At 38.3% G+C, this 11,910-nt stretch overlaps 1 protein-coding gene across 2 annotated transcripts; it reads left to right on the top strand.

The window, feature by feature from the left end:
- Nucleotides 1-2,919: 2,919 nt before the first annotated feature.
- adig (adipogenin) lies at nt 2,920-11,495 on the top strand. 2 transcript variants are annotated; one of them, XM_062978851.1, is made up of 4 exons: nt 2,920-4,144; nt 5,764-6,065; nt 8,395-8,636; nt 11,367-11,495. In XM_062978851.1, the coding sequence occupies exons 1-3, from the start codon at nt 4,018-4,020 to the stop codon at nt 8,629-8,631; spliced, it is 666 nt and encodes a 221-aa protein (XP_062834921.1). In that variant the 5' UTR covers nt 2,920-4,017; the 3' UTR covers nt 8,632-8,636; nt 11,367-11,495. The 2 variants fall into 2 exon arrangements, with proteins under 2 accessions (XP_062834921.1, XP_062834920.1); XM_062978850.1 differs by having other exon boundaries at nt 2,954-4,144; nt 8,395-11,495.
- Nucleotides 11,496-11,910: the final 415 nt, after the last annotated feature.

Below are 11,910 nucleotides of genomic sequence, written 5' to 3'. Positions count from 1 at the left end.
TCCGCCCTTCTCACCCCGAAGGGGACTCAGGGCGGATTACAATGAACACATATATGGCAAACATTCAATGCCAACAGACAAACAACATACATTAGACAGACTCAGAGGCATTTTTAACATTTTTCCAGCTTCACGATTCCGGTCACAGGGGGAGCTGTTGCTTCACCGTCCAGTAGTGGCTGTACTTCCTCATTCCTTTCCTCGTGTTTTGCTGGCAGTTTTATGGTGTTGTAAATTAGCCTCCCGCATAAAGCGTCCCTAAATTTCCCTAATTGACAGATACAACTGTCTTTCGGGGCTGCATAGGTCAACAGCAAGTCGGGGCTATTAATGGTCGGAGGCTTAACCCGACCCGGGCTTCGAACTCATGACCTCTCGGTCAGTAGTGATTTATAGCAGCTGGTTACTAGCCAGCTGCGCCACAGCCCGGCCCCAATAAAAACAAGTGAAGAATGAAGTTCAGAAGTAGACCTTTCAGGAAAGGTCAAATATAGTCCAGAAAAGCAATGTCCAATATGTGATATTAGAGTCCAAAGTTATAATCCAATAACCGAAACACACACTTTGCCAAGCAAAGTGTGGGGAAATGACAAGGTCCTTTAGTCCAATGGAGCTTGACAACAAGGCTGGAAAACAAACTAGATTCTTGGCAAACAAGACTTGATACGAGGCAACAAGAAGCAAGAAGCAAGAACAAGGTCCGTGGCGAGGTCCGAAGAACAAGGCAGGCTTGGAACTAGAACAAGGTCCTGGAAACAAGGAACTGGAGTTGCGTAGTCCACACACGATCTTACTCCCGAAGCTGACGAATTGACTCCGCAAGGGTCTCCTTGCGGTAAAACAGCTATATAGGATCTTGTTTTCCCGCCAAGGAACACTTTCCCTGGGGAACAAGAAGTGAAACCCAAGCTGTGTCCAGATGCATGACTCCTTAAGATTTCCCAAGGGAAACAGGTTTAATCAGCTAATTGTCTGGCAGCGATTCTGGCGCTTTGGCGATTTGCCTCCCTAGCGCCTCTATCTCGATTATAATTATCCCGGCGAGAGAACGGGGGAGAATTCTGCCCAAGGTTTGTTTGGCTGACTTCTTGAGGGCAAACATCCTGCAGGTGCAGGGGCTCCGATTCTGGCTGAATCGGTGGGAAACCAAAGTTTTCCTCTTCGTCTGCCACAATAGTACTAGGAACGGGACTACATGGCCCATGAGACATCACAATGTTTACATATCGTGGATAACCAAAACAAGAACTGAGCAACCTGTATTTCTAATGAAGAGGTCCTTTTGAAAGGAGACATTTCTGCCCAAGCATTTCTACAAGCCTGTAGGTTGCACAGACTCAGTAAAGTTTCCTTTGATCCGCTCAAACTGTTACACTTAGAGTAGCTGAAACGAGATTTCTGGTGGCTGGATTTTAGGATTTAGGGTTTCTCGGTCTTATCTATGTTGGGGTTCTGTTTTGGAGAGTTCCTTGTGATAGAGTAATAGGACTATAACCTGTGGCTCTGCAGATGTTGTCAGATTGCATCTCCTTGACTCTTCCGAATTGGCTATACTCACTGTGATGGACTTTGCTGTCCAAAACATATGGAGGGCAAAATGATTTTCACTTCAAATGCACAAGGCTAGACTGGGCAAGGGAAGTTGTAAACGTAAAGCTCTACCATAGTCACTCAACCCAGCCTTATGCACAGGAAAATACATACATATATACACATACCCTTTACTAAGTTTAAAAGCGACCATCAGACAAATATATTAAAATAAAAGCAATGAAATTAGCAGCCAGCTAGCTACAAATATCCCAAAACAGTCCCATCCCAGTCCAGAATCTGAGAATGTCTGTCACATCTACGTTCCCTGTACTGGCTTTGTGTGGTACATATCTCTTTGTCTCATCCACCCTACAGACTCTTTATATTTGAAAAGCAGTCTGACAAAAAAAGATTAATCTCTCTCCTTTTCCTACAAGTGTAGGCAATATACAAACCAAAGTTGCTCTTGCAGCCTAACCCTATTGTTTATGGTATTTATGCCTCTCGTCTCTTTTGCTAGCACAGTGCCACCATGATGGGCAGCAGTTTTAAAGGCTACTACTACTTTACTATGTGAAGATCACAATGCATCTTACATTAAAGCAGATTTGTGCTGCAGAAGCCTTCCGGTAGTGAGAATCAGTTGTAATACAAGGCACATGCTCCCCACGTGCCTTGTTCTTAATACAAATATGTGCCGGGGGAGGTACTCCTGCTGCATCAGGAGCATAACTGCAAGTTAAAAGAAAATAGGGCTCACAACAAAAGTTCAGAAATGGTTTGGTCTGGCCACTTATGTCTGAAGCTGGCTTTATTGCTCCTACTTCTGGGAAACTTACCTCACTTAGTGTTAGATCAACACTCCTGGTTTAGAATTTTGTTTCTCTATGAATACTCACAACCTACCTTTCTGTAATCTGATTTCCATGTATATATGTGCTTTCAAGTTGCCTGCTGACTTATGGCGACCCCATGAGTTTCATAGGCGGTGTGTGGGAGGGTGTGTATTTGAAATCATTTTATTAATTATCTTGTAAAAATCTAGGAGTAAATAGTAAACAATCTGTATGCTATCAATATAAACACCACATATATTAAATCAGTACATATGTTCTTCCAGCACCACTAACTTAGTCATCTCAATTCTCATAATCTTCATTGTCTACTCATATTATTCTTAGTTGCAGATACCTGAATTCATATTGACATAAAATGAGCATATATTCTGTATTTATCTAGAAGTCCTATATTCTGCGGTGTTATATTCTTATATACAACCAAATTTATTAGACGCTTTGAGTCCCCTTCGGGGGAGATAAAGTGGGGTATAAATAATAATAATAATAATAGTTATTTTATTATTATTTGATTACTTCTGACTCTACTCTAGGTTAATAAATTTAAAAAGCTGTGGTTCCATCACATTTCCCAGCTCATATCTCTCCTGTCTGTCTGTCTGTCTGTCTGTCTGTCTGTCTGTCTGTCTGTCTATCTATCTATCTATCTACAGTATCTATCTATCTAATACACATATCCTCCTAATTATTCTATTCAGTGTTGTATGTCAATGTTGTTCCTTTCTCCATTCCTAATCATTTATCATAAAATTGTTATATATTTTGCAAGGGTTCACACTGATACATACTTAGATTATTTGCCAAGTGAAAATCCATATCTACATTATATCTTTGAAATGTAAGCATATTGTTCATCTCTTAGTGAGGTTGGAACTGACAAGCTCTACTTTTACTTAGAGATATAACCTAGCCCAGTTATGTTTTCCTGGAATAAAGTGTCATTAAAGTAAGTTTTGTTCTAGACAAAGATATTTTGGATTGTAGTATATCTGAAGCATACTTCTTTAGAAACAATTAAACAGAAATCGGTTAGTGTAACATAAAACTGGGCTGCAGTGGTGCAATACCATATATGTCAGGTTGTGCAGGAGTAATCTACACTGAATACACTAAAAACATGCATATGATTTTATAGTTATGCATCATAGTCCTCCTAAGTAGTATTTACTCATAGGTTAGACCAACTTTACTTGCACATAAGACCTATAGATTTAATAGGGCATTTAGGTATTAAGGTATTTAGGTATTAGGGCATTAAGGGTATTTAATTCCATGTAAATACCCTTAATGGGGCAACATTACTGTCTATCATCAGTTTTCTAGTAGGAAGTAGGAAATTCTGCATTTCCCCCATTAGTTTATTTGTTCTTGTGAAGATGCTAGAAGTGACATTATATCAGGTTACCGCAGTTTCTCCCGTTATCCTCTGTCTAATCTGTTGCGCTCCTCCCTTAATGGGATTGAAGCCTTCTTTTAAAGCAGCTATGTAGGAATAGCAGCATAGCTGCTTTGTGATTCGGGCTGTGACGCAATAAGAGAGCGTAGTTACCAAAAGGTGTTTAGTGTAGCCCAGCAAGTATTAATTGAAACATGTGCCCAGTCAGCTGAGTTGGATTTTGAAGCAGCTATGAAGTACCCCCTGGTCCCTTTAATCAATGACTTGACATTTCCTGTCCTTTTCTTTTGGTTTTGCTTGCCTTTTGGGATATTACTGATCTTGTTGATTTTCTGGTTTCAGCGTCTTCTAAATGAAGGTAAGCCTTGCTGCATGATAGCTAAGATGGGCTTGTGTATTAAGGTATTAGTTTTCTTTTTAAAGCAATTGTGGTGTAGAACTATTTTTAGCTTCACGCTGATGATCTTGGAGTGAAGCTCAGTACTCTTCTTGTGTGTAGTTTGGCATTTAAAACAGTTTGGTAGTTATTGTGTTATAGTGCTTTAAAAAAACGGTGTTATGTCTTACTATACCTTCATACCATTCTTGCAGAAGAGTCTGTAATACTAGGAATGTTCTTAAAACAGGGTTGAATGAATGAGTTTTATTATATGGTCACAGGCCAGGAGTTTAAAACATTAAAACCAAGGGTTTTTTAATCATTAAAATAAAAAGTTTAAAACATAAGCAGAAAGTTCAGGATATACAACCATCCTAATTAGTTTCATATATGGTACTTAATTAAATCAGGGTTAAAAAAAATACTGTTGGTCTCCTGAGCAAGTTGCATAAACCCCAGACTTATGAGTGTATGATGTGCTGGCTGTTTCATTTTATTGATTTGTTGCATACAGTAGGTATCCCACTTTTCCTTCAGCCATTGTAAGGAAGTATTATTCCTCACTTTATCCTCATTACACCCCTGAGAGAGAATGACCGAATTAAGCTCTCTCTGTTAGTCTTATGGCTCATTAGGGACTTGACCTGGATCTCTCAAGTCCCAGTCTTGACACTAACTACTATATCATACCAGCTTTCCAGGAGGAACAGTGATACTACAGTCCAACAGGATCTGGAGGGCCACATCCTAGCCTATATTAACAGCAGGAAGGTATTTTTGCAGTTTGCGTAATTAATAAAATGGAGGAGGGATGCTGTCCTTTAACTGTACCGAGGGAACATTAGGTTGTTTTCTATTAATTGCTGGGCTTCGTTCTCTATTGTCCTCTTCATGCAGATCTCCTGAAACTGCACTGTAGAAATAATGCAGTTTGACACCACTTTAGCTGCCATGGCTCAATGCTATGAAATCCTGGGATGTGTAGTTTGGGGAGGCACTAACACTCTTTGGCAGAGAAGGCTAAAGAACTTGTAAAACTACAACTCCCATGGCTCTATAGTTTTGAGCTATGGAAGTTAAAGGGGTGTCAAAGTGTAGTGTTGGTTCACCAAAAGCTGGTTTGGAGCTCATGGTTAGATGCTCTGGAAGAATAACTACTAAAATGGCAAATTTCTAGACAAATCATATCAATGGATAACAAACTGGAATGCCCACTAGTTACTAAATACATAAGTATATAAACATGTCTAAAGGTTTCAGAGTCAGGAGTAGATGCACGTGAAGGAAGTTGTTTTAGAATAGATGTGTTGATATTTCAATGAGATTAACTTTCGCAATACATGAAGAGTGGAATGGCAAAAACTAACAAGATGACTTGCTTGTGAACATCTTCAATTGATATTAAAGGGAGCAAGCCTCTCATTCAAAAAAGTTGGTGCATTTTTGAGATCAAAACTTCATATTTACATTTCATGAAAGAGCCAGATTCAGCAATTGCAGCTTCTGAACCCCAGCTAAAAGATATCTAGCTCCAGTCTAGCTTTTTGCTCTTACATGCTTTGCTAAAAAATTATCCACTGCTATTTTTTTTTCTCCAGATCACGGACTTACCGTTAAAAAGATAGAGATGCCACCATCCGATAATACTGATGGAAACACTGACTTCCAAACTGAAAGTGAACCCAAAGGAAATAACGGCCAAAGCAATACTCAGAAAAGGGCCTCAAAAAGTGGCCCGAGGATGGCGCCATCTGTGAAAACAATAGGATCCAAGCCTGCCTATCTGAGCTCCAAAGAAGGAGTCCAGGAGAAAGGTTTAGCTGCCATAATTTCAGAAAAACTGGACCAGTCTATTAAACAGTACTGCTCTGAGAAAAACTCCTTGTATAACACATCGATGGTAAGTAGAATAGGCATACTACTTGTTGGCTGTGTTTTGGAATCTGCTCTCCAGCTTACTTAGATAAATAAGGATTTCAGAAGTTTTTAACCAATTAATATTTTTCCTCATAAAGGAACAATAGATGTGGAATCAGTGTCTTTATGTCTATTTATGAGCTTGTGCCATATGTAATTACAAACCAGAGGTGGTAATAGTGCTTTTCATAGGTTGCCAGATTAAAGACAATTTTGTACCTTTAATGTTTTGTGTATAAGAGCTGATTTAAGCAAGTGTTGCTTGTTACACAGCCAGGTGACAGGTAAGAGCTGAAATACCGTTTCACAAAAACATTAAAGGTACTAGACTCCTCTCCAGTTCTGATTCTAGCAACCCTAGATCCTCAACATTTCATAAAGTCATGACTGTTTTTTAAATTCCTTTCAATGAAACCATTGATTCAGCAGCAGTGCAAGAAGGTTACAGCACTGAATACACTGGTAAAGCAGAAGATGAGATCAAGCACAGAATGTTTGGTGCACCAGAAGTGGAGGTTTTTTTTATCATGTCAGAAGTGAATTGAAGCAAGTCGCTTCTGGTGTGAAAGAATCAGCCATCTTCAAAGATGTTGCCCAGGGGATGCTCAAATGTGTTACCATCCTGTGGAGGGCTTCTTTCATGTCCCCACATGAGAAACTAGGGCTGACAGACGGGAGCTCACCCCGTCTGGTGGAGTTGAACCACCAGCCTTCAAGTCAGCAGTTCAGCTGACACAAGAGTTTAACCCATTGCGCCACCACGGCTCCTGTGGAGGGGTGAGAAGTGAGAAAGGGCACTCTTTCCTTTACTTTGGAAACTTCATGCATGTCAAAAACCTGCTTCAGGGAGTTGAGGAAACCCTTTCAAAATGGTTTTTGGATAGCCTCAAAGGCTGGAGGAAGGAATGGAAGGGTCAGTGCATCCTAATAATGGATTTAATCCATTTTTTGTATAGTTCAGGCCTGTATGTTTGAGAATCTGCCTTTCAGGTTTTGGCACTGTATTTCATTGGGAGTGATATTGGTTAACTTGAAGGAATTATTCCATTTGAACATTTTTGATACAAAATGGGATTATGTGAATTATCAATTAATAGTCTTAGAAGCAAGCTATGGTTGAGAGGTGTTCATTGATGATATCTTATTGTTGGAAATGGCGGAAAATAGAAGAATAACAATGCAGCACTTGTTAGGGATGTCATACAAAAATCTCACTTTTTAATTGTTTAAATTTTACAAATGACATGATTAAAATACTAACATATTTTGTTAGGCTTCCATCCCATTTCCTTGGACTAGAAATTTGTAACTGTTCCTTTGTTCCTCTTCCAAAGGGATCAAGAGTTAGTTGGAGGGGGTGGGTGAAGATATTTCTGCCCGAGCAGCATCTTCCTCTACTCAGGCAGAAATAACACATAATACAGATGAACAGAAAAACAGAATATCATTAAAAGGAGTTGGTACAATTGGGAGATATTTGGAAATTGCAACACCACAACTTTATTGTTTACAGCTCCACAAGAAGTTGGCACCTATTGAATAATGAGATCCAACTATTGAGACTGTTAATGTAGCCTGCTACTGGAGCTTACTGGGATGATAGAGGGAGCTTCCAGTCCCTATGGCAGCCCTTCCCCTGCTAACAGGGCATGCCATGAAGATGCCTGTCCTTGACTCCATACCAGGCCCACCTCCAGTCCATACACGCTGAGTCCCCAGTAGAAGCTTCATGTGCCATCCCTGATGCCCAGTGTGCATAGGTCTCTCCAGAGCTCCCCCACAATTGTGACTGGTGGAACAAAATATATAGCATTGCACAATATAGAATGGGTATCCAATACATGGAAGCAAAGAAGAGTGAGATAGATCAGTGCACACATGTAGCAGCTACTATTCCCCTTATAAACCACAGGAGATACCCTGAGTGAAAACTGGTGGTGTTCACCCATTCCCCTGATCCACAAAAGGCTGGCATGTCAAGTCATACAGACAAATTATTCTGAAAGCATTTAGTGAAGCTAAAGAGGACCAAAATCTACCCAAACATGCAAATACTAATATTCATAAAATCATAGACTTCAGGTCACCAATGCATCTAGTCCCTATCCCTTGAGTTTGCAAGATGTAAGCAGGACAACAAAATAACAGTTTCAATAATAATCACATGGAAACACTTTTTCAGTTTTGTTGTATTAACTGGAATGGGTTTGTGTATGATGATCATTGCTGAATTTGTATGAATGTTGCTGAAAAAATGGGAGGCACATATAATTTTAAAGAGTATTTCTTACTGAGATGTTGTTCTTTCTTAGCTGCTGTGTGTTCTGCTGATCTCTCTCCTCTTCAGCCTTCTCTGCCAGTTGTTTGAGATCTCCAAGGTTCTGCGAATCCAGCTTCTGCCTATGTCTCCGTTTATCCGCATCTATCGAATCTTTGCCTGGATGGGTGAAAAGCCTGTGAACATCATGACTTCCCTGAAGCAAGGAATCTTTGCTCTGTTACCTTCCATCCTGCGTAAAAAAGAGAAAAAGGACTTCTGGGACGAATAATATGTGTGAGGAAAATTAAAATGTAGCTACTCCACCAAGTAAAGCAAAAGTAATGCATTCTTGTAACAATCACACACTTGTCGGGATTACTGAAATGTGTTTCATTGCTATTATTTCAGGTTGGCAGTTTTAAAGAGTGAGAAGTTGCATCTGTTATATTATTTCAGTTTTGTCCACGTCACAAGGAAGTGGTGGAACCAAAATCTTAACATTGCAATCTTATTCTTTGTTCTAGGTAAATGTATCAAAGTACAGTAGAGTCTCACTTATCCAACACTCGCTTATCCAACATTCTGGATTATTCAACGCATTTTTGTAGTCAATGTTTTCAATACTTTGATATTTTGGTGCTAAATTCGTAAATACAGTAATTACAACATAACATTACTGCGTATTGAACTACTTTTTCTGCCAAATTTGTTGTTAAACATGATGTTTTGGTGCTTCATTTGTAAAATCATAACCTGATTTGATGTTTAATAGGCTTTTCCTTAATGCCTCCTTATTATCCAACATATTCGCTTATCCAACATTCTGCCAGCCCGTTTATGTTAGATAAGTGAGACTCTACTGTATACTGTTCTATTACATACGTGGATAAGCTGCAACCTTTCAGGTATTGTTGGACTGTACCTCTCTGCATTCCTCATCATTTAAAATGTTAGCTCTGGTTGCTGGAACTTTTCAGTTGAACCTCTTTGCCTACCTCTTTTCTATTAAAACAAAGAGGCTTTATAGTCATGTAGCCTACCAATTACCTTTACTACTTTGAGTAAAAAGTATTCTCAACATATGCACACCTTACAACAGTAAATTCCTACTATTATTTCAATGTTAGCTTTTTCTAAGTGTATTAGTGAAGAAATTATATCACATTGAACATTCTGTCTTTTAGATAAATGTGTTTTCATTATTTAAATCTAAGAGTACTTATAGCAGCTTCCTCTTCCTCCTATTTCCAATATAGAGCTTATGGCAAAGTGGTATTATGTCTGTATGGATAATAATGTTGTTAGTTTTAACCACAAATGGCAAATACAGGTTGAACATCCTTTGAATTCCAAAATCCTCCACATGGATGACTGATGCCTTTGTTTTCTAGTGGCTCAATGTACACAAATTTTGTTTCGTGCATTTTTTTAAAAAAAGAATTGCATATAAAATTATCTTTAGATTATGTATCAGTTGTTTCTGAAACATAAATACATTCTGAGATAGCTCATTATAAATATGTAAATATTCAAAATCTGAAAAATTCAAAATATGGAATATGGTACTTCTGCTCCAAAGTATTTTGGATAAGGGATACTTAACCTCTAATGTCTAAAGCGAGCTTCCCAATTAGAGTTAATGTTAAAACTGTATGCAGATACGATGCATTATAGTTGTGACCAAGACAATGTCTGTGCACAGGTTTCCTTTCTATTCCAAGCAATTAAGAAAGTAGCAACAATGTATCAACACAACATTTATATGCTTTCTTGAATGTTGAATTGTGATGGCTTATAGTGATGGCTATTATTTACTATGTGCTATTAATTATTTCTCAATTGTTAAGTCAGGAAAAACAGTAGTCTGATATATTATGATTAATATGAAAGATTTCAGTTTCAGATACTACCTCATTAAATGTATTGTGCTAAGTATATAAAAAGCTTGATATATTTGGAGCCTATTTAAACAGTAATGAGTGAAACACTTTAAGCTGCCCTTCAAAACCTTCTGAATATCTAGCTATGCTGTCTAGAATTGAATTACAAAGTTACGATGTTATAGATAACTGCTATAAATGTATTGAAAAGCTATTTTTTGAGATTTGCACTAGATATTAAAATGTATTTTCTTGCACTTCTTTTCATTCAGCTATATTCCTTGATGTCTTCAGTGCCAGTTCATAAGCAGTTTTATTCTAATTTCAGTTTTAATATATCTGCTCTGTTTGTTTATTTTTTCAGAGCTTTTTCACAAGTACCTTGTGTATCAGTATCCTTCTATCCCAAATCTTTTGAGTTTCAAGTCAGTATTCCCTCAGTATCAAAGGATTGGATGCAAACATGAAAACTAAATAATTTTACTAAGGCATACCCTTTCTTGGCTTTGGTTAACACACATATGGCATTTTATTTGCTGTCTGTGTCCCTGTTCAGAAGATTTCACCTCACTTTCTGTCTCTGTGATAATTGGATTTTGAAAAAAAAAATTGGATTGTTGTGGAAACAAGGATTGGTGATAAAATTTCAGTGGAGACACCTTTCCCCTAAAACTCTTTCAGAAGCGAATTTCCCTTCTGATGGGTAGATTTCTCTCACTTCCTGTTGCCTCAGCCCCATTCTTAACTATGAGTTATTTGTAAGTTGGATGTTTGTAACCTGGGGACTGCTTATATAGGGAAGTTTATGCCACAATAAAATCTGTTTTGCTGTTAAAATACCAGAACATTTCTTATGGATTTGGCTGCAATGAATCACATGCCCTTTCATACCACACAGCTATAACACTATGATTCTCCTTTAACTGCCATGGCTACAACCTGCAGAATCATGGGCTTTGTAATTTGGTGAGATACGAGAGCTCTCTGTCTCAGCTCCTCTCTAATCTGCAAATCCCAGAATGCCATACAATGTTTCCATGGCCATTAAATTGTATCATAATTGTGTAGTATGGAACTGATCTAATGAGGCTATACACTCTGGGAAATTCCTACATTAAAAACCAAATTATTCTTTGTTACTCAGATATTTGCTGCACTCCTTCTTAGAAGCAGACACGGAGCTCAGAAAATATACATTTCTTTTCTTTATTTGAGAAATCCTGGGAAACAGGTCAACCCCACCAATGAATAAACTTTGATTTGCTTGCTGTTATTGTGTGTCTTCACGTCATTTCAAGTTGACCCTAAGGCAATGTTTCAAATGGTCTCTTTACATTTCAATTCTGTAGCAACCAGAGAAATTCACAAAATTAGCCAGGAAAAATTAATAAAAAATTCTGTGGATAGGTATCAACACCTCACCTCTGCTGAGTTTGCCTTTGGATGGGCGGGGTGGAGCACATAGTACATAAAAGCATATAGTATATGAAAATCTATAGTGCAAACTTCAAACAAGACATACATATATGTGAGTGTAGAGACTGGCTTGCAAGTCATTATGGATTTTGTGTGCTTGCAAAGTGTAAAAACACTGAATACAGTGAATAGTAATGTATGTGCATGTCCCTTCAGTCTGCCTGCTGACGAATGTCATGAGTTCTCACAGCATTTTCTTAGCCAAGGAATAC

This window comes from Anolis carolinensis, chromosome 4, assembly GCF_035594765.1.
Source record: "Anolis carolinensis isolate JA03-04 chromosome 4, rAnoCar3.1.pri, whole genome shotgun sequence".
Taxonomy (NCBI): Eukaryota; Metazoa; Chordata; class Lepidosauria; order Squamata; family Dactyloidae; genus Anolis; species Anolis carolinensis.
The sequence above is the reverse complement of the archived record's forward strand: the minus strand, read 5'-3'. Positions and strand labels throughout refer to the sequence as shown.